At 35.8% G+C, this 23,421-nt stretch overlaps 1 protein-coding gene across 3 annotated transcripts in view; it reads left to right on the forward strand.

Annotated features, from left to right (window-relative positions):
• Positions 1 to 23,421, forward strand: part of nek7 (NIMA-related kinase 7) — a 224,589-nt gene that overhangs the window by 192,217 nt on the left and 8,951 nt on the right. For all 3 annotated transcript variants that reach the window (XM_069937882.1, XM_069937880.1, XM_069937881.1), the window contains one exon: positions 6,593 to 6,687. In XM_069937882.1, coding sequence (XP_069793983.1) covers positions 6,593 to 6,687 — 95 coding nt within the window. The remainder of the gene's footprint in view (positions 1 to 6,592; positions 6,688 to 23,421) is intronic.

Genomic DNA, 23,421 nt, shown 5'->3' on the forward strand with positions numbered 1-23,421 from the left:
AGACTCCCTTCCATGATGTGCTGAGAAGTTGATTGGCATTTGTAAACTAAAACTGTCGAGACAAAATAAAATCAAAGGGAAGTTGAAGGGCACGTCACAGAGAGAATACATTTTTAAGCAGCATGGTAAATAAGAAGAGTGGAAGGGATTGATGGAATTGCTCTGCTGGGAGTCAGCATGTATCTGACAGTGACATGAAAAGTAAGTAAATACCATTTGGTATATCAAGCTTGGTTTGGTTCTCTTGGAAGAATTAATTACTTTTCCCAAATAAGTTTGCAGAAGTATTGATATAAGTGGTAATACTTATAACAATCAGTGAAACAGACCTTTTAAGATGAATTAAGATGGTACAGGAACTGCTCTGTCCATGACAGCAAGAAACTACAAAGAATTGTGAAAGCAGATGACCATCACATGACCCTCCCCCCACCCCACTATAATAATAAACTCACCTGACCTTGGCCATACAATCTTCACCCTCCTTCGATCAGGAAGCAGAATCTAGATATGCACTAGATTCAAGAACAGTTTCTTTTCTACCATAATCAAACTCTTGAAAGAACCTCTCCTGTAAAACAATTAAACAGGAAGATCTTCAGATGCTGTCGTTGCAATACAATACTCAAAAGTACTAGATAAACTCAGCAGGTCACGCAGCTTCTTTTAAGAAGCAAAGGGATATCACCAGCATTTCAGGCCTGAGCCCTTAAACCTTGCTTCATATAGAAGCTACATGACCTGCTAAGTTGTTCAAGTACTTCTGTGTATTTCAGTAAAACAATGTTGCATTTGCTCTGTTCTAAGTGAATTTGGTCTGGGACTTTGCTCTGTGCTTTTACTGCTCCACCATGTATGGGTTGATGAGCTTTTTCATTGTTCCTTACACATGTAATAGATGAACTTAAATTTAAAACTTCACTATCATATAGATAGGAACTTACCCGAATTGGATGATGATTTTCAAAAAATTACAGTTGAATTGTCAAGACCATCTAAATTGTGGAAAAGAAATGATTAATAGCAGTAGCTTTCAGTATATTCGCTGCATTCATTTCTGAAGGGAAGCAGGCAAGAGTCAAGGGAGATAAACATCACAACCAAAATCATCTTTTTTATTCCTATTAAAGTCTTTTACTGATAACGGTGTTGTGACACTCCAGGTTGAGGGCCAGCTACTATCCTTCCTTGCAGTCTAAACTGAATGCCACAGCACCTTGCACTGATAATGCAGACCAAGGAGCTGCTTTTCTGCCTCTCACACCTGTGGTGGGGAAGTGTCCAAACAATCCTGTGAACCTGGCTTTGGGAGTGGGTAATATTAATGAGGTAACTATCCCTCACTAGTGAGTGATGCTGAATCCCTTGAAATCTCTGCATACCTACCTTTTTTTCCATATGCTCTCGTCACTGAACGAGACACTGCACAATTCCTTTTGTTTATTCCAATGGTCTTTTGGATGCGGTCGATATGTATGAGAGAGAGCAAGTTAGTATTTAATTGGGTGAATAGGGAAGCACAGAGGACGAAATATTCTTGTTTCCCGCCTAATTTTGCTGAATCTACAACTTTGTCACAATTGTGATTCTGGTAGTGGTTGTGATTTGTATCAACTATATATGGAGGAAAAACCCAACACCCAACCCCAACCAACCAATTTTCCCCTGCAACCGCTGCAACCGTGTCTGCCTGTCCCACATCGGACTTGTCAGCCACAAACGAACCTGCAGCTGACGTGGACTTTTTACCCCCTCCATAAATCTTCGTCCGCGAAGCCAAGCCAAAGAATATGGAGCCAAATGAGAATCGGGAAAGCTATATGTTTTTTACATCTCTGTTTACTCAGCAAATTGGCACAGTGTCCATGGAAATGAGGAACCAATACAGATTAAAGAGGAGGAGGTGCTTGTTGTCTTAAGGCAAATAAGGATGGATACATTCCTTTGTCCTGATAGGGTATTCCCTCAGACCTGGAGGAGGCAAATGTAGAAATTGCAATGGCTCTGAAAGATGTATTTAACATATCCTTAGCTATGGTTGAGGTGCCGGAAGATTGAAGGGTAGCTCGTGTTGTTCCCTTGTGTAAACAAAAAGGCTTTGAAAATAATCAGGGAAATTATAGGTCAGTGTGTCTAACATCAGTAGTGAGTAAATTATTGGAAGTTGTTCTAAGAGACTGGATATGCAAGTATTTGATAGAGAGGAATGGATTGGAGATAGTCAACATGGCTTTATGCATGGTAGATAACTAATCATATAGAGTTTTCAGAGGATACCAGGGAAGTTGATGAAGGAAAGGCCATGGATGTCATCTATATGAATTTTAGTAAGCCCTTTGACCTTCCATGTGGGATCTTATGGAAGGTTAGTAAGGAAGATTGGGTGTTAATAGTGAGATTGTAAATTCAATTAGAAATTGGCCTTATGGGAGAAGCTAGAGAGTAGTAGTGTAATTGGATGGTCTGTGACCAGTGCGTGGTTCAGGATCGGTTCTGTCATTTATATTGGATCAGCAAGTTTGCAGATGACACTGGAAGTGTCATAGACAGCAAGGAATGCTTTCAAAGGTTGCAGAGAAATCTAGACCAGCTGGAAAAAATGGGCTGCAAAATGGCAGATGGAATTTAATGCCAACAAAGGTGATGCATGGCACTTTAGGAGGACAAACCAAGGAAGAGCATACATGGTAAATGGTAGGGCACTGACGAATATGGTACAACAGAGGATCTAGGAATGCAGATACATAATTCTCTGAAAATGGTGTCACAGGTAGGGTCAGAAGAAGAGCCTTTTATACATTGGCCTTCATAATTCAAAGTATTGAATATAAGAGTTGGGATGTTGTAGTGAAGTTGTATAAGGTATTAGTGAGGCCAAATTTGGAGTATTGTGTGCCGTTTTTATTACCCAAATACAGGAGCAATATCAATAAGATTGAAAGTGTGCAGAGGAGATTTACAAAATGTTGCTGGGAATTGAAGAACTGAGTTACAGGGAATGGTTGAACAGGCTGGGACTTTATTCCCTAAATCAGTGGTTCCCAAACTTTTTTGGGCTCTCTCCCCCTTGACCTCCAGGCCACATCCTGAGCGCCCCCGCCCCCCCCCCCCCATTCAACAGTGCGGGATTGGGTTTGTTGCGGCACTGAACTGGGTGGGGGGGGTGGGGGGTTAGTGGCAGCGCTGAGTAGGGGGGTTAATGTCGGCACTGAGCGGGGGTGGGGGAAGGGTATGTGGCTGCCGCGCTGAGAGGGGGGAAGTGATTCCAGTATAACCTGGTGGTCACTAAGAACACTAGAATGCCTTGTCGCCATTTATTTTGTTCAGTACTGGCATTGTGAGTCTGGCCAGAAAATTACTGCACTGGCTTCTTCATTAAACTTTGCAGCAGACTGAATAATAACAAGACTGAAGATTTGGAATGCCCTTATTTCCCACACGGCCCCACAGACTGCTCCCTTTACCATCACCACCCCCTGGGATCTTTCCACTGCCCACAGGGGGACAATAGCACCCACTTTGGGAATCACTACCCTAGACCATAAAAGAATATGGGGAGATTTGATAGAAAAAAAATCAAAATTATTATGGGTATAGACAGAGTCAATGCAATCAGGCTTTTTCCTCTGAGGTAAGGCAATATTACCTTCTCTTCCAAATTTTATTATGAGCATCTACTTTTATAATGTGATCAAAACCTAGTTTTGCATTGTTGCAGGAGGCTATCACTAAATGTAAATCTAATCTGTGTTATCATTACCCTATGAATTCTGTGGACAATTATTTAAAAAAATTCATGGGTAAGTCAAGTCTTCTGATGCCAACATTGGTTATCCTCATGAAAAAGGAGCATCGATTCTCAAGGATTTGTGCTGGAAACTACCTGCCTTCACATTATCCAATTATTAGTAAGTCTTCGCTGGTAACTTCGCTGGCAAAGCTCATATGAAGTTTCACTTGGGAATAATGGTAAATTCTCTGGATGTAGCCTCAGTGGATGGTCAGAAGAGCAATTTGATAGTTGTTTTGGCTACATCTGCATATTAAATATTCATAAATTTATACTATTAAGAAGAGGCTGCAAAAGAAAGATTTCACAGATTAGGAATAGACAATTAACAAATAGTGTACATGACTAAAGTACTACATTGATAATAAATTGTCCAGGAAATAAAATCAATTATTGTCATGTCCTTTCTCAGTTGTAAATTTTGGAGCTAAATGGGAAAGAAAATCATCTATTGTGTATGCCCCTGAATATGCTTTTTACTTTACAAATGTGCCAACTGTTATTGCAATTTTTCAAATGTTTAATTTCCCACCTCCATTTAATTTTTGTCATTTTTTATTAAAAAAAAGACAACGTTTGAAAAATTCTACTTTATTCAGCTGCAAAGAATAGTTGGTAAAATTGTAAGCAAAAAAAAAGTGGCAAGATTAGTTGCTTCGCCATCCAAAGTCATGGACTTCAATATTTATTCAGGAAGATCTGTGGAACTGCAAAGTCCTATATTTTGCATTTTCTTAGTTACCTGGCTTCCCTAGTTATGTGACAATTTGCTTTATCCCATATCTACTGTACCTTGTTCCAGAGCCACAGTTGTTTCCACATTTCTGCAAGAAACTAAGCTTTGTTATAACACTCCTTTTTAAATATTTAATATATTTATTCATCTCCCTGAAAATCATTCTAAAATAAAATTCACAATATGGAAAATTTTGGTGGAATTTATATTGTCCTCTCAGTACATTAATAGTCCAGCGCTTGTTGTGAGGGAACTTCACTTGCTGCTGAACTGCATGATATATACAAATTTATTTTATGGCTCTCGATTTGTCAACTTGTTTCCTCAGCTCAGCTAGGGAAAGCTCAGCAAGTCAAGCAGCATCAAGACAGGGGATGTGGAGAAGGGAAGCTTATGTCAACTTGTGTCAAGAGGACAAGAGGAGGAGGGAAGAATCAGGCAGGGCCCCATGTGGGATTGGTGATCTTGGTAGAGGTGAAACATGACAGACAGAGGCAGTAGATTAGCAGATACAGGACAAATGGAGAGAGAGGCAGTAAAACAAGGAAGTCAGGTGGAAGAAGATGAGTCATACAGGATGAAGTGGGTAATGAGAAGACAAAGCTCCCATCATTGGAATTTGATGAAAGAGAAGGTGGAGAGACTAGATGGAACCAAAGGGGAGGGGTGTGGTGGGAAATCAGTGGGAGAATGTTGGTAGGGATTGAGAATGGATGGGGTTGCTGGGTGGAGGTGGTTGGGGAAAGCGTCAAAAAAAGAAGGGGGGGAAGAGGAAGGGCAGACATGGGAGGGAGAGTGGACTTATTGCCTGAAATTAAAACATTCTATATTCATGCCATTGGGCTGTAGATTGCTCAATATTAGAATCAATCACAACATTTCAAGGGCATTTGGACAGATAGTAAGAGCTGTGGAGGGAGGGGTATGGCATAATGCAGGTAAATGGGATTAGGCATCTCAGACACCATGGTATAATTGGGTCAAAGGGCCCATCTCTGAGCTGTGCTATTCTCTGACAATATGACAAAGGACTCATGTAATCAACAGATAAAAATAATGTATGATAATAGTATTGTCATTGGTTAAATTTTTCATTTCAGTCAAAATCAAAGTTGTGCATTTCCTTGAGAGCATCTGTTTCCAGTTTACTCTCCCTAGTTCCTAATCCTATTGTAATTAGTCCCCACCCCAATTAAACACTTTCTCATTTTGTCTACTTCTGTCCTTGTCCATAACAATGATTAAGGTCAGGGAGTTGTGGTCACTGTCTCCAGAATGCTTTCTTCATTAACTTTCTTGGTTAAACAGTTCTTCGACTTAAATATAGTTTGTTTCTCCTATCCTGTCATTGATTCTATTTTATTACACGTGGTAAAGGTTTTACAGTATATCTGTATTTTATGAAAATATTCATAATTGTTGTTTGTGTAGGGCTTCCACTTAATAATAGTCTACAATTCATTTTTTTGGCAAAAGGAAGAAATAGTGATTGTTTTAAAGCAGTTTCAAAAGGATTGCATCAAAGCTGATGTTGCTTCAGGCAAAAATATTTCAAGCAATTATCCATTACTACAAATTATATTTTCTCAAAACTTCTTGAAGCAGGTTTTTTGTTAACTGAAACTTGTTAAATTGAAGAGGAAATTACTTTGGACATTTGAGAAGAAGCAACAGAAATTATCCCAAATCTTGAAACTGTGCATGCTTTCCTTCACATGACCTTGAACATCAATTTAAAGGTCACTAAATCATGTTATATTAGATATGATAACCTATACTTCGTAGCACTGCAGCAAATGGTTTGGGTTCTGCTCTGATCCTTTAAGGCATTATATTTGAAATGTTGACCAAGAATGTTCAGTTGGAAATGCATGCATTAATATTAACAGATAGCTGAAAAATTTGATTAAATCTATATTTCAGTAGCTTGTGTATACACGTATTTGTATATGGCACACAGTAATGACATAGCTTACAAGGGAAAAAAATCAATATTTGAAATGACCAAGTTTGAGATGTATTTGTTAACCATTGCCGTACAAATTATATATTTTTTTCTTTTACAGTGGGTACTCCTTACTACATGTCCCCAGAGAGAATACATGAAAATGGATACAACTTCAAATCTGACATCTGGTCATTGGGTTGTCTGTTATATGAGGTAGGCCTAATAAAGTAGAAGGAACTTAATGTGCTCATGGGGTTTTCTTGAGATGCTACAGTGACTTTGAGAAGGAACTGAAGCAAATGTTGCTTTTCTTTATTTTAATATTTTTGTTGGGACTCTTGTTCAGAAATGATCTGTGTATGAATGCTCAAAACTTAATTTCGGGGAAAAAAAAGATTTTTTTTGTTCCCATAATGCAGATAGTTTGCCACAATAAGTAATGATGAATAAAGTGAAGCTGCACATTGGAGGCTTGAATTTGTAAGATTTTAAAGCGAAAGATATGAATGAGTGTGTTGATTTTTCATTGTTCACTTTGTGAACATAGTCTCTAGAAATAAAGCTCTCTTCTTTTCTTCAAAAGATATATTCAATGACTTCTCTCAGATTGACAACTGTATATTTCAGTAGGAGGCACTGCCTTGGAGTGCCAAAGACCCAGTATCAATCCTGACCTTGGATGATGAATGTGTGAAGTTTGCACAATATCCTTGGGGTTTTTTTTCTGCATGCTCTGGTTTCTTCCTCCATACCAAAGACATGCAGGTTGGATGTTAAATTACAACTGTAAATCACCCTTGTATGGGGCTGAATGAGAGATTCTGATTGGAGCCGATGTGAATGAGCAGAATTTTAAAATTGGTTAAATGTAGCATGAGTCTCCATCGCATAATTTGTACAGACTTCTTGCAGTTTTTTTGCATAAGATATTTTATTGCTCAAGTAAATTGAAAGTGTGGAAGTTTGCTCGACCAAAGCTTTTTTTTTAATTGGTGAAAATGTACTTATGCCTATAGGCCTAGCCAAAATTCCAATCCATATCTGATAACTTTGTCCTTTCAGTCCTTGGTCTCTACATTTGGTAATACACTCTGACAGAATACAGCACAGCTGCTCGACCTGCTGAGTTTCTCCAGCAGATTGCTTTATGTTCCAGATTCTGGCATCTGTAGTCTTCTTTGCGTCTGCAGCAATGGCATGTTATGGAAATAAAGAAAAATATGGTGTTTTTTAAACTAAAAACTAAAATAAAGATAAAGTAGATATGATTTTGCCAACAAGAAGAACTGAGCCACAATCTTGCCAAAGACCACATTGTAAATGACCCATGCCCAATACAAGCTGAAGTTTGATTTATTGTAACTGATTCCAATAGAGAGCTATCACTCAACTCCTTTCTACCAACAGCTGAAAAATGAATACATATAATAATGAATAAGGCATTTGGCATGCTTGCCTTTATTAGGTGCGATATTGTGTACAAAAGATGGGGGTGAAGATACAGCTGAATGGCATTGACGAGACCACACTTGGAGTACTGTGTGAAATTCTGGTCACCTGGCTATTGGAAGGACAACATATGTTGGAAGGGTTGTGGGGTGGTGGATGATTCTGGAGATTGGAGGGCTTGAATTATAAAGGCAGATAGACTGGCTCTTTATTCTTCAGAACATAGTAGGCTGAGAGATGCCCTTTTAGAAGTTTATAAAATCATGAGGGGTCATGGATAAAGTGTTCATCGCCTTTTTCCCCAGGGTAGGCAATTCTACAAAGAGTGGGCATCATTTTAAGGTGAGCATTAGAAATTTAAGAACATCCTCAGTGGCAATTTTTTCACTCAGATGGTAGTCCATATTTGGAAAGAGCTGCCAAACAAGCTATCAAAGTTTTAAAACAATATTACCATTCAAAATACACTTGGACAGATATGCAGATTAAAAAAGGGTTGAAAAGGATATGGATCAAATGCAGGTAAGTGCCAAGCTAAACTGAAGCGCCTCCCCTGAGTTGTATGTCTCTAGACTTGGACTAACCCTAACCCTAACACTAACCCATGCACCGTAAACTATAAACTACATTTATTGCAGGAAGGAAAAAGGATAATGTGAGTTTAAGTCACTATTAAACCACCATGACACTTAAAGAATTATATATTGTTTTTTTTTTAAGCAATATATACTGCTTTAGTTTTAAACTTGGTCTGTAAAGAGTAAAATGGTATTTCAGAAATACAGGTGCAAAAAAGGTTCAACTGGTGTGGGACAATGACATGAAAGAACTTCAACAGGAAGGGAAGGAAGAGGGTGTAAGACACTAAGTGATGAAAGGATGAAAACCCATGTCATTAACTTGTGTGAGGGCATTTGCATGGAAGTGACAGTTGATTTCTTGTGGGAGTGAAGTGATGGGCTTAATATGCTGAGATCAAGTGATACTGACACATCTTGGGCAGCAGAACTCTTGGGTGAATTCAAACTGGACTGCAGATATCAGATAAATGCTGATAGCACAAGGAATTTCAAAGGATTGCACCCAAGGATATTTTCCTCTACTTCCAGATGCACCCACCTATTTCATTAATTCATCATGTTTATCAGTGGTCACAAAGATCTCGTGGACTTGACCTGAAAAACATGCGAAGATCCACAATTTTATTGTAATGAACAATTCAAACAAAAAGAGAAAATTGTATGATCAGTCAAGACTTTTAACTTTGTCAAGAATGAGGAAAACATTTGAGTGAAGTATTCTATCTCAGTCCTGGCTATTTAGAAAATAATTGTTTGGTCTAGAACACACTCTTCTTGAGAAAGTTTTCAACAATACATTTGTTTCATAAATTTGTAATTAGTTTCCATTTTATTATTATTTCTGATTTTAGAGGAGTGTGCGCCATTTTGAATTGGAAATAATAACTTTTTCTGAAATTAATTTGGAGGGGAAATCAACCAATCACTTCAGCTTTCTATCCAAAATGAGAGTATGGTAATACAAGGGTTATGTTCATTAAATGGTAATCAGAGTTTTGACTGATGATAGGTGTTATATCTTCATGGTAACAAACATTGGGCTGAAAAACCTTGAAGTCTTAACATTTTTAAAAAATTTTGATGGAAGGAATCCTGTTTTTGCTCATGACTCAGAACAAAATGGAGAAAGAGGAAGGTAGTCCTTGTAATAAATGAGAATGAGGGTTTCTAGTAAGGAACAATCTTGGACCAAATGAAAAACATTTAGAATATGGAGTTAAGATATAAAAAGGAACAGAATGCATTGGTTGTAGTTCCTCTGGTAATAGCAGCTGAAGACGATCAAAGAACATTTGCAAAGATAAGACATTAATTACAAGAGTATGGGAAATCAAATTGGCAGAATTGATGTGGAGGATCAGGTAGGTGATAGTATAGGACAAATTTGTGAAATGTTAAGTTATTTATCCAAATTAAGGAAAATGCTTTTCTAGCACATGTGGAGCAAGGCACTTTTAATTAACAATCTCATAGCTAAGGATTCTAGAGGGAAAAATGTTCACATTTTATGCAGTTTGAGTGGGGCAAATTCAGTTAGAAATTAGAATTTTGAATTTAAATAAAGGTAATTATTTGAATAAGAAGGGCAACTAGGTCAAAGTAGAGTGGGTAATTACATTAAAAGCTTTTCCAGTGGATAAACAATTGCAAATTATAAAATCTAAATCATGAGCTTCATAAAATATCTAAATTGAATAAAATAAAATCTTCATACGGAAGGGTCCTAGAAAATTGGAAGGTGGCAGTATTACATAGCTATAGATCATGATAAGTTTGAAAAGCTTTTCTGTTGGTGCTAGAGCATTTGTTGCATATGATGCATTTGGATTTGCTCCTAAGTGGTTATCATGAAGGTACCCGAGTTGAAGTAAATTATATATTAGTCAAATAACAGAAACTACACAGGGGAATAAATTACTAAATGAATGGGCAAAAAGAGAGTAAAGGAAAGTGTAGGGTTCTTTACTGGGTATTATTTACAGTTTTGGACTCTGCATCAAGGAAGGGATAAACTTCTTCACATTACATAGATTCCTGGGATTAAAGTTTTGTCCAATGGTTAAGTTCACAAGTTTACATTCACAAGTTTTAAAACATGATCTCTTTGAAGGCGATTGACAGGGTAGATACTGATGGTCCTCTTTTGCATGCTGGAGAGTATGAAAGCAGCAATTGTAATCTCTGGATTGGGGCTCAGCAATTTAAAATTTGGACAAGAATTTTCAGTTTTATAAATATTTGGAGGTTAAACAGATCAAGGGAGGATATGAAGATTGTCTGGAAAATAGACCTGTTGTAGGATAGCCACAATGTATTTAATGGCAGAAAGAATTGAAAGAACACCAGTTACGGAACTGCTCACATGAACCATCCAAGACTCATTCTCATAAAACAATATTTATGTATTTATGAATACTTGTCCTGTATATCTATTGTGTGTCTGTAGGTGTGTTATGTCTGGTGGTGTGTCTGTGTGTTATGTACAGAGGACCAGAGAACCTTGTTTCATTGGGTTGTACTTGTGCAATCAGATGACAAACTTGACTTCTGTTTCTTTAATTATTAATTAGATTTTGACAAGATTCAGCACCTTCCCTCAGTTGTATCAAACCACCACTACAAGTACGCAGATTACAGGAGTTTAATGGTAAATAGGATGATGCGGAAGTGAGCCTCTTTATTTTTTGGAAAATAGAAAAAACAAAATTTCTTGTAAAATAACATTTTCCTGAGCACTTGCTTTTTACGAGTCCCCCCACCCCCATTCAGTGTAATAATAGCAGTCATTAGCCAGGAAGTCAAGATTGTCCAAAGTACAAATGCACTCTTGTTTTTCCTGATTAGTGAACAGTGTGTTAATTGCTGGGTGACATAACAGTATTTATCTTGCTCTCTGTCTTTTCCTTACATGTGAGATTGAATTTGCTGACATCTTGGTGCATTCAGTGTTTGGATACCAGCCAAATAGTGTTAAAACTCATCCAAACCCTGGCAAGCCTATTGCCTCATAAATGCTTTCTTCACACAAATTTTCCAAATAATTCTGGGAAGATTAGTTCAAGGTGACACACAGAAATCATCACCAGGATTTTTTTTATAATGAGCTATTCAAAACTTTCACAATTATTTATTGGAATTCAAAGTAAGGAATAAATTCACTGATAAACCAGCCAAAGTATTACCTTTCCTTTTACTGTGGATTGCTATTAGTATCTGCTTTGCTCTTCAGCTAATATTGATAAATGAACTCCAGCCTATAATGAATATTAAAATATATTTCTCATATTTCCTTTTGTTTATTAATCATTAGTGAGTATATAACACACAATTAGAAAAAGATAGCATTTTAACAGAAATTGGATGAAATGTAAATAAAAACTGCCATGACAATTATGTTCTTTGCCAATGACAAAATAAAAATATTTACAAGATAAATAATAGGTACAAAATGCAAGTTGTGCCTATTTTATAGATGAAAAGTTATTTGAGTATCCTTTTAAACTGACAATGTAATTTGTTTCTTCTTTTTAATGTTCAGGCATAATTGAAGATTCATACCAAACACAATATTGGAATATTGTGTTTCATTCTCTAATTTTCAGCTTTGCCACATTGTGGGAAAAAAATGTGTTTTTATATTGTACCTGATAAAGATATGGGGAAAATCGATAGTAATTGCTGTTATAAAACTTTTTGCACAACGTTTTTTTTGACTGGCGTTAACTTCATAAAAATATTTTTTTGAATAACAAATATGAAGGAAGTGTGTAATAATTAAACAGATGCCTGGCAACATGACTTAGTTTACAATAATTATTTTGTTCTTATGGCGTTAATACTTTTTTTCCTAATTTAAAAAAAATTATATCAAAAAAATTAAGAATTGAATGTTACTGCAATGCAAATGGCCTTTCTGGCCAGGTTGTGTAATTTAAGCAGGTTTATTTGAATTGAATCTGTAAATCATCAAAAATCCTCTGTATTTTGTTCCTTGAATTGAAGTGTCAAGTTCAGCCACAGTTTTGTCAAATCCATTCTTATATGATTGGTATGTGAAAGTAATTCAAAAAGGGTCCACACAGTGTTTGAAAATTTGAATTCAAATTGAAAATTGAGCATCTAATCTTCTCTAAATTTAAACATGACATGATGTCCCTCCATCTGATCAACGTTGCTTACCTAGCCATAAGAGAAATAGAAGCTAATACATGTAGATCAGATGTTGTTAAAATTATGCCATTCTCTCCAACAATATCAAATAAGTCAGTTAAGGGATTAACTTTAACAAGTGCAGAGAAAGTTCATTCCAATCTTTCTCAAGACTCTGATATGTCCAAAACATATGAATTAATGAAGCATCTCCATTATTCCATTAAAACTTAAAAAGAATGGAGGTTTAGCCTTCCCAAACTTTAGGTTTTATTATTGGGCAGTCAATATATGAAATCTTACATTTCTGGTTATATTTATTAACTGTGAAGACTGTCTAATATGGGTCTCTTTGGAATCTAATTCTGTTACAAAATTTTCTCTTATTTCTCTTCTTAGATTCTCACTCCATATGTCTTTAAATAGATTAACTAATAATCCGTTGGTTAAATACTTTGAGGATCTGGATACAATGTAGAAAACATTTTTGGTTTAAAGAGATTTTTCTCTTTTTAGTCCTAATTTTTCTAATTATTTCTTTAAACCTTCCATAATTAATGAAACTTTTAAAGAATGATATAGATTAGGGTTTAAGTGTTTAAAAAGCCCCTTGCAAGTGGTCCCAGGAATTGACCAACAATCCGCATTTAAAGCACCTAGTGTGAAATCAAAATCAGCTCAATATCGTGGTCAGATGATGTTATCTCACACCGGGGATTGATGGCCTTGACCCCTTGTACAATCTGCAGACGCCAACGTTGCAATCAGGCAAGTGTGAAGCGAGCAATTGCATTATGGGATTGGAATGACCCAAGTTTTTACATGAGTGCAGGAACGTGAAGGATCAAAAGATTAAACTGAAAGTATAAACTTTGCTGTGGGGGAGGGAGAGAGCGAGAGAGAGAGACAGAGGAAATAAATAGCAATACCAGACAATTTTTAAACTGTGTGGAAAAATTGATAGCTGTATTGGCACAACAACAGGGGCTGAAGGGCTCATACTGTGCTGTACATAAAGCTTAATTATGTTATGATTTGGCACGATTAATTTTTTTCAAATATAAGATCATTATACATTGATCAGGATTTAGGGCACGTCCATCACTTGATGCGTCATGACATCACCATTAGAAGGTAGAACAGTCCTAACCCCAGGGATGGCTCCTTGCAAGTGTGAAAGTGTTCAGTGTCCCAGTTAGGAATGGTCAAGTGTGAAAAGCCAAACCCCCATTCCTATCCCGGGACACTGAACGGCCAGTTTAGTGGGACACAAGTGTGAAAAGGGCTAAAGATTTTTTTTGTTTGGGGAAGTCTCACTTCTTTTGAACAACTTTCAGTTAAATATGGACAACCATATACTCATTTTTTTTCGTTATCTTACAGATTAGAGATTTTTTTTTACAATCTCAATTAAATACATTTCCTAAGAGTCCTGATAAGAATTTAATTGACGCAATTTTTAATTTACAACCTTTCTATAATGGTTCAATATCTAACCTTTATGATATGTTGTTGAGAATAAGAGAGGTTCCCTCAGATAATTTTTTTTTTAAAAAGCTTGGGAGCAGGACCTACAGCATTTAATTTTTGAAAACAATATATTTATTTTATTATATAATTTATAGCAATTTTTGCACTTGTAATCCTGCCACAAAATAACAAATTTTGTGGCACATATTCATGGCAATAAATTCTGATGTTTAATTCAAATTGATGTTTTTATTTGGATTAATTGGAGAACAATGACTGGAGTGGGTGGTTATTTTTGTGAGATTACTTGATTAACATTATCTGAAGAAGGTATAGATGGAAGGATATCAACCCCTTGACACTCAGCTCCTAGCTGACAAGCTGTGATTGAATTTTCTGGGACAGTCTTTCATTTTTAAGATAACTGGCTCAAGTGAAGATTTGTTGCCGATGAGGAAGATTGTGGCCTATGTGGTCGCAAAGTATAATTAACAAAAACAAAAAAAAGAGTGGTGATGTATTTTTAACATGTCCATTAAAATTTCTATTTTGAAGTATGCTGTGAGTCATGGACCATCACAAATGCAATGGGGGAAAAAAGAATCAATGCAGCAGAGATGTGGTTTCTTAGAAGAATGCTATGCATACCATTATATGGACAGGATTACAAGCAAAGAAGTTCTGCAAAGAACGAAAACAAAACATGCATTATTCGAATCAGAAAACAGCAATCAAAATTTTTTCGACACATCATATGAAGAGATACATTAGACCATTTAGTTATAATAGGAAAGCTGGAAGGAAAAAGAAACAGAGGCAGACAGAGAATGAGAATGAGAGATGAATTAACATCATGGTTAGAAACCGGGAAGGCAACAACCACAACTTGGAGGATCAGAGACTGTGATGGTTGGGTGAGATATGATTGCCCACATCAAATGGCAAGGCACCTGAACGAACGATTAAAATTACATTGAAGAGACAGGATGCATCTTTTATTTTTGTTGATAGGAAATTGGTATCTTAGTTATAGGGTATAGTTGAAATAATTTTTACAGAGGAAAGGGATATAATTTTGAACTTCCACAGTCTTAAGTTGATGTGCAATTGAGCCGTACAGGGCATAACTTATATTACAGGAGCATGTCACAATGGCCTTCATAAAATTCTCTTTGTAATTTTGGTATTGAATTGCTGCATATTTATTTGATTGTATTTTTTTCCACAGAGAACATTGTGTTGGCTCTCATTTGCCATGCTTAGACAGAAAGTGGCTCAGTTTGGGACTGAATAATAGCATCAGTACAGAAGTTTACAATACATGTCAGGGTAAAGCCAAACAGGACAAACTTAAATGCAAATTTCCTGTTGTTTGTTTGAAAATGCATTTGGATAAGTAAATTTTTATTGCAGATTAAGAAATAAGATGCAGTATTTCATTTTGAAAGCTTATCTCAATCTGCCATATGAATGGTCAATTTAAAATAGCAATTAAAACCAAAGTAAAACCATGCCATGAAGATTTTGTTTGATGTAAACAATATTTGTGAAATTTTTCAAGAGTCTACTTTTCAATGTTTATAATAGAATTGTTTCGTGGGAAGAGGCAAAATGCCTCTGCTTTATCTCACTCAATCATTCGGTTATTATCACTTCCTAACGTATTGAAAGAATTATTATGTTTTGCTGCAAATAAAATATCAGCCCAGATATTCTACTGCACCCATTAGTAATAGTGGTTCAACCACCATATTGGTTATTGGATCACTATTACATTCAGTTGAGAGAGAAATTTTCAGGTACATTTGAGGAAGTTAATTGAGCCTCCATAAAATATGGAGAGTTTAAGGAATTTATTGGTGGTTTTTGATAGGATGGAATAGAAGTTGAATGTGCAAAGGAGGGAGTGAGGACAATCTAACACTAGATTCGTGTAGGAGAAATTGCACTAATGGTGTTGAAAGGGAGGGTCAATATTGGTAATGATTGAGGAGGAGGAGGAGGAGGAGGAGGAGGGCAATGATCAGAGACTGGAGTGGACTGGAAGTGAGGATAACTCTTGGATTTTGCTGGTAGTTTATTGTGGGGTGTAGAGCACGTCGAAAGAATCAAAGGCTTGTTGATCCAAACCAAGACTTTTATTAACTAGAAGACTGGAGCGTATCACTTGTAGGTCGACCAGTCCAGAATGACCTGGTCTGGCTAGGAGCAACCCTTTAAGACCTATCAGTAGGCGTGGCTACACTCTCAGCCAATCACAGTCATCCTATACTACAATCTGTACATATACACATTGGTGATACAATCTGTACTATCACTTGGAGTTAGTGGGAAGGGATAAAGCAATTCTGTGAGGTAGATTCAGTCTCAGGCAGAGGCTAGGATTTAGTTACCAAAACCGTTGCAGTGACAGTAAGCCCACATTGTCTTGAAAGTGCCCAATGAAAAGACGCTGTTCCCTGGGAATACTCCAAAAGGGAGTGTTGCATGATGGAGATAGTTATTCTGTGGCACTGATGCAGAAATTGCATCAGGATCATATGTAACTGACACCAGGAAATGCTTAATTGAATGTTACAGTATCACCAAACAACCTAGAAATGGTCATAATCATACTTTACTGATGGAAAGTTCTATTTTTATTTCTATAATGCTGGAGCATTATAGAGGGGGAGGGGTGCCACAAGTATATTGTAATTAAATTACGTGACTGTTATTGATACACAATTTAAAGTCATTGTTGAAAGTAGGTAATCATCTTTTAATATGGAACAGGATTTTCATTTTGAATGAACATACCAAGATTTTAAATGAAGATGATTTAATAGTAAAATGTATAGGTAACTGCTCTGGAAACAACCTGCAATAAAATAATTCTTGGTATTAATTAATGCCTTGTTGTTCATTGTCACAAATTATTTGCATAAATTGATAATATAAATCAGTTACTCATCTACATGGACCTTGACATCTGAAGATGAGGTTTTACATGTTTCCTTCATTGTACAGAGCAGCAGTTGCCTCCTTAGAAGGTTGTAGGTTGGTGGCTTACAGTAAAAGAGAGAGTGCAGCCACCAGCCCTGAAGACAGACAGGATGCTCCCTTACCTTGAACATATCCAGAATACTAATAAGGAAAGTCGGGCCCTTGAGGTCAGGGAGCAAGTCAATCATTTCAGTGATCGTCTCAGTGAGGAGAATCAAATTAGCCTGAAAAATTCAGCTGCTGGGAAGAGAGGGCAAGCAGCTGTCAGGGGCAGCAGCGGATATGCACTAATGAACCAGATGAATAGTGCAAAAGCTAGAAAATAAAAACAGGACAGTTGACATTTTTCATCTGTCAAAGCACAAGATGCATGAAAATAGACCCAGTTTAACTCTTTATTGAATAAGCTTCTCATCTGTTAATTATATTTTTAAATGCTTGTAGATGATAATGTTTAGGCATTTGTTGGAAAGTTTAGGAGTCTAATTTCTTGAAGATTCAGTTAAAAGTTTAGTGATATTAGAAGATTACATCAGTGGAATAGTTTAATGACAGATGCTTTTTGTTGATTCAGTATAAATACTAATTCTGGGAAACAAACGGTTAAGGATATGTTTCAAAGAGCAGCCGACAGATGAGAGCCATTTTCAGCTTGTCCTGTCCCTGCTAAAACTCACTGAGTAGCACAGGATGGTCTGCGTGTTTCGCAGAAGGTCTGCGTGTCTTGGGAATGTACACATTGTCCTTTGAAAATCAAACTTATTAGCACATGCAGAAAAGGGTGACTGACTTTAGGGCATCATTATCACACACTGCAGTGTTGATGCCGTCCATGGCAAGGGATAAAAAGGGTACCACAACTGAATTCTGAGGACAATGTTACCATCAACAAAAAAAAATGTCTGGAAGATTTCAGCTGCTATTTTTGCTTTAAAGATGCATACATGTTAGAGCCCACACAGTTCATGCAGCAATTACAAGTTTCGAACTTTGCTAAACTTATTCTTGGAGTCACATTCAAAACAATAAGAATGCCTTTGACAAAGTGGAAGTATTTGCCAAATATTTTGACTAAAATTCTGAAAATTAGACTATTTATTTTGCACTATACTGGTTGCAATTTTGGGCATCGCTGTTTTGCTTATGAGCAAGAAGATCAAGATTTAATTATATTTCTTTCCAAAGAGCAACCACTGTTTTGTATCAACAACCCATGAATGTTCTGGTTTTCAGCAAAGAGCAGTTCCTAATATTTTTGTGTATTACTTAAAAATATGTAATTGCATTTCTTTGATTCAGCGTTCTGTCAATAGTATAATTCTGAGGATTTATGAAGATTGTTTGGACTGGCTTAGAGATTAGAATTAAACTGGATGGTAAATGCAACTTTAATAGACGTATGGACATTAAAAATGCCAAAGTCAAAGAAACAAACAGAGAAATGTATGTGTTGCAATAAGCCAGGAGGAACTTAACAAACCAATTTGTTGGAAGAGATGAACTATTCTTCTAATTTGAGGTTAACAATCTTGATAAGATTTTTAAGCACATGTACTAGCTATGATAGTATCATTTAAGCTTAAATTCTACATGTAGGTATCATTTTGAAACACTGAAATAAGGCATGTACATGATGAGTTGGTCTGTATTGATGTGACTGCTAATTTGGATTTTCAAATTCACAATTGCTTGAAGTATGGAAATGTATATCATTTTACTGTTTCAGTTTTATCTGGTTCACTTAGCAACTTAATTTTATTGAATTGTGTTATTCAAAATATTGGTTTCATCAACCTTTGAAGACGAGTTCAACTTGTTAACACTCACAATAAACTTGGGTGGGGGTTGGGACAGTAGGAATGTCAGACTGGAATTTTAACACTAGAGGCAGGAATAAAATACCTGAAGCTTTTTATTTCAGAACTCAGAGAAGAATCTAGAAATGTAAATTTTTAAATATCCAAGGATCTTGATAATGCCAGTAAGGATCAGTAAAAGCTTTGTTGCTCATTATATGTCTTGTCACATTCAAGCTAAGGCAATAAGGATTTCTGAAAGGAAAATCATGCTTAATATGACTAACAAGATTTTCTTTGAAGGTCTAATTAGCAAAATAGATAACGGGGAACTTGTGAATGTACTTTATCTGAATGTTCAAAAGTGCTATCAACAAAGTGCCAGGTGAATTATAGCTTGAAAAGGGTCCCAAGGTATTTGGTTTGACTTAAAAGCATGGAAACAAGGTGAGTTTAAGAACAGAGACAATTGAGTTGTTTTCAGATTTGTAGTCTGTTGCTAGTTTTGCCAAAGAAAATGTATGCAATTGGACTGTCAACTATTACAATTCCATGAAAGAGTATGTGTAAAATATTCAAGAATGATGAAGTTAGTAAACTAGATGGTGAATGTGAACTGAAAGATGCAGAGTCTTCAAAGAAATGGAGGCAGATGAATAAGAAGGATGTGAGAGTCTCTTGTGAGATCTTTCACTTTGCATGTGAAAAGTAAAATATACTTTTAAATGGTCAGAAACTAATAAATGAACAGAGACATTAGTGGGTTCATTGTGAGACGCAGAAAGTAAACCTTAAGGTAATTAGATAAAGCAATTAGATGGCAACTGCTATCTTGGTGTTTTGAAGAAACAAGTTGGAGGGCACAAAATGGATGAAGACAGTCTTGTTGAGACCCAAATATCTAAACTCAAAATCTCCCTGATCAAAAGCGATATGTTTGAAATTTAAAAAGAAGGATTCTTATTTCTTTATCGGGGATCATTTTTAAGAATTAACTTTTTGGGTTCTTCACCTTTATTTTAGGCTTCTGACAAAAGACTATGAAATGGTGATATTTATTTCAGATTTACAAATCTTTTTAAAAATTTCTACAAGCAAACTTTCATTTCTTATTCTTTGATGCAGTATAAATTGAGCAGTTTGATTCTTGCATGGGAGGGAAATGACCGTGAACAGAGATTGAATGAGATTAAAATATATTCAGTAGAGTTTACTAAAGTACTAAATAACTAAAGTAATCCTATTAAAATACTTGAAGGCTCTTGGAGAAATGATGGGGCAGGTGTTGAGAATCATCTTTGATTATGAACTGGAGAGTTTAGATTTGGGATGCTCTGTGTGGGTTCCGATAGATAGGTGAAACCAAATGTAGATAATGTGACCTCTTTGCCAAACACTAGCACTCTATCTGTGGGTCTAAGCTTGAAATCCCAACAGCAAATTATTTAAATTCTTGCAGCATTCCTACATAGACATGTCTGTAACTCAATCTCATCCATTGTCAGAGTGAGGCCAAATATAAACTTGAGGAACTTTGCATCATGTTCCTCCTAGACAGCTTTAAATCCAATAGCAAAACCATTTATTTTTCTTAGGTGACATCTGCCTCTTGATGCCACTGTTTCCATCTCATCTTTACCTATTACTGTTTCTTTTCTCACCTCCCCTCCCCTACTGGTCTCTCCCTCTGTTTCTCCTGCCTTCTATCCAATACCTTAACATCTCCTAGCCCCTTCCTATCCTCTTTACTTCTATACAATTAATATTACCCCTATTACTTTTGTTTCTATAAAAAGTCCTGACCCGAAACATTGACTGACTATTTCTACCCTTGGATACTGCTTGACCTGCTTAGTTCCTCCACAGATTTTGGATTTCTTAACAAATAAATTGTTATTGAATGTATTTGTTGAACTTATTCTGCTGAATTTGAATGCTACATTTACAATAATAGCCACTAATTAAGTATATTTTAGCCATAGTGATCAAACATGATACATAACCTTCCATGTCAAAGATAAAAGGTTATGTTAACGGGATATTTAACACTTGGTCTTGCATATATTTTTCTGGTTTGATCAAGAGAAGAACTCATTTTGTGTTTTAGAATTCACCATTTTTAACATCAGCTTTGTTGTTTTGCTGTATTTAAAACAATTTTGTCAGTCTTCCTCCTATCCTAAGTCTTTCTTTCTTAGCTGTTTGTATGTTATTACCTTACTTAAGTTTGCATGATGTTTCACTTTTATGAAGCAATTTGAGTTTTTTTCAACTTTACATTATGGAAATGTTACTTCATTCTAGCGGTAGAACTCAAAGAAAACGTAATGTTTTGTATGGTTTAGTGAATTGTGCGTGAAATTATCTCGAGCAGTTTTCAAAATGGCACCACATTTAAAAATGGCATCTTTTTTGTAAGGTGGTACAAGTTGCTATTGGCTCATTGCAAACTCCTTTCGTTAAACTTGCACTTGTTAGTTTAACATTTGCATGGCAAGTAGGTGAAAGACCAGGCCATTGATTGAAATAGGCTTCTAGTACTTGAGAAACCAGGGCAAGTAGCTGTGTACTGTACCTCCTCAATTAGATTAAAGAATTATGGTATACATAGTACGACTGAAAAAGAGGAATAAATTATTGGGTGATTTTGTGACCAAATCAAATACAAGAATATGATAATGTTAAAAAATAGAAGTAGATTAGACCAAGTGGTACTTCAAGCCAACCCTACTATTCAATGTGATCATGACTGAACTGCCCGTATTCTTGTCCTTTTCCTTTCCAGTTTCTCATACCCTTGATTCCTTTATCTTTCAAGGATGTATCTACTTCATATAGTTCCAGTGATTCAAATAAACCAATTTTAAAATACAGGTCTGACGTGCAGTACTTACTGCATGATATAAAAAAAATCAAAAGTTTTATTCCAAAATGTTTGTCACAAAGAGCCACTTCCATAAAAACTGAGGTTTTGTTCTTGACATTTCATAATTGTTGTAGTGACCAGAGTTTAAGAATACAGAACTAAATAATAGCTCCCTAAATGTATCACTTCATCATTGATATCAGATCATCCTCAGAACAAAATCCCAGCCAATAACAAGATGAAGAGGCCAAATCTAAGGGATTAAATTTTGTTAACACAGACAAGTTGATCTAAAACCCCCTGCAGTTCTGATATAGCTGGTATTAAGTTAAATTGGAAAATTTATTATTTAAAGTTCTTGAATTTATGAATCTCTTAATGGGTGCACTAATCTATGGTGCCACTCATTTAATTGTATTACTGAGCATAATAGAAATTTAAAACTCAATTCATTAAGAAGTTGGGATAGCTCAAAACAGTGATGAGCTAAAATAGATATCTTTCTTTGCAATGGTACAATAATGGCATAATGTGTTCAACAAAGTTTGTCTATTTTAATAGTTCTGTGATTTATGGCACATGAGTAGTTGCAAAAGTGTAATTGTTGCAGTGTTTTTTTAAACCAGTAAGTTGCATTTTTTTTATTCCTAAAGAATCATTTAATATGGAAGATTTTAGTGTGGCGAGATGAGATAGTTGTGTTTCTATCAAATTTGGTCTTATGATCTTTTCACTTTTTAAACAGAAATAAGTAAGAAATCTGTTGCCGCCTTTCATTTTTTTTCATAAATTAGTCATTCCACATATTCCCCAATGTCTTCTTTTTATTTCATTTGCTTAAAACTTCAAGAGTAGATTGTAATTTCTTCTCCAATCTAGTTTGCGTTAAATAGAGGAAAGAATAAGCCCTGGAAAACCTTACAAAACTCAGGGAATGGTCAGTGGGACTTCTGGATTATATTTTTCCCCTGCCTAGACACTGAGGCTTGGAAATAAAAAGGCAGAAAAAATGTTTTATATACTGTCATTGTGATTTTACACATGCACAGATGCACAAAGATTGGTCATGAATTCTTGTGCAAAATGGTGGGTTTTGCATCGATTTGAAAAGGAGGCTACCCTGAGTTACTCATTTAATTACAAAGATAATTGCCACATTGCAGTATTTCTTTTATTGTAGTTGAACAGCAAATTAGATAATTCTATTTGGTCAAAGGCTTTGCTGCATTTGTGCTCATAATGAAAGTTGATTCAAAATGTCAAATTGCCAGCAAAGGAAAAGCAGTCCTTTGAATTACCAATCTGGACTGCCTTTCCATAACTTTGGTTAGCAATTAATTTTTTGCATCACAAATCATGGTTCAACTAACCCATGCCTCTCTCACTTAAGCATAAGATGAAATGAAACTTTACAATTTCTGTTTAAAAAGTGAAAAAGTCAATAAAGTAGATTTAATAGAAACACATTTAGAAACACAACAATCTAATCTTGCCACTCTAAAATCTTCCATTTTAAATGATGAACTTAATGACTTAAATTTCAGCAAACCAGGATATGTGAAGTTTATGTTGGGTTTTGCATTGACTCGTTCAATTCTTTGGTTACTTACATAACATCAATGGCACAAGTGCTAATTGTCAAACTGGTGCA

Source organism: Narcine bancroftii, chromosome 5, assembly GCF_036971445.1.
Source record: "Narcine bancroftii isolate sNarBan1 chromosome 5, sNarBan1.hap1, whole genome shotgun sequence".
Taxonomy (NCBI): Eukaryota; Metazoa; Chordata; class Chondrichthyes; order Torpediniformes; family Narcinidae; genus Narcine; species Narcine bancroftii.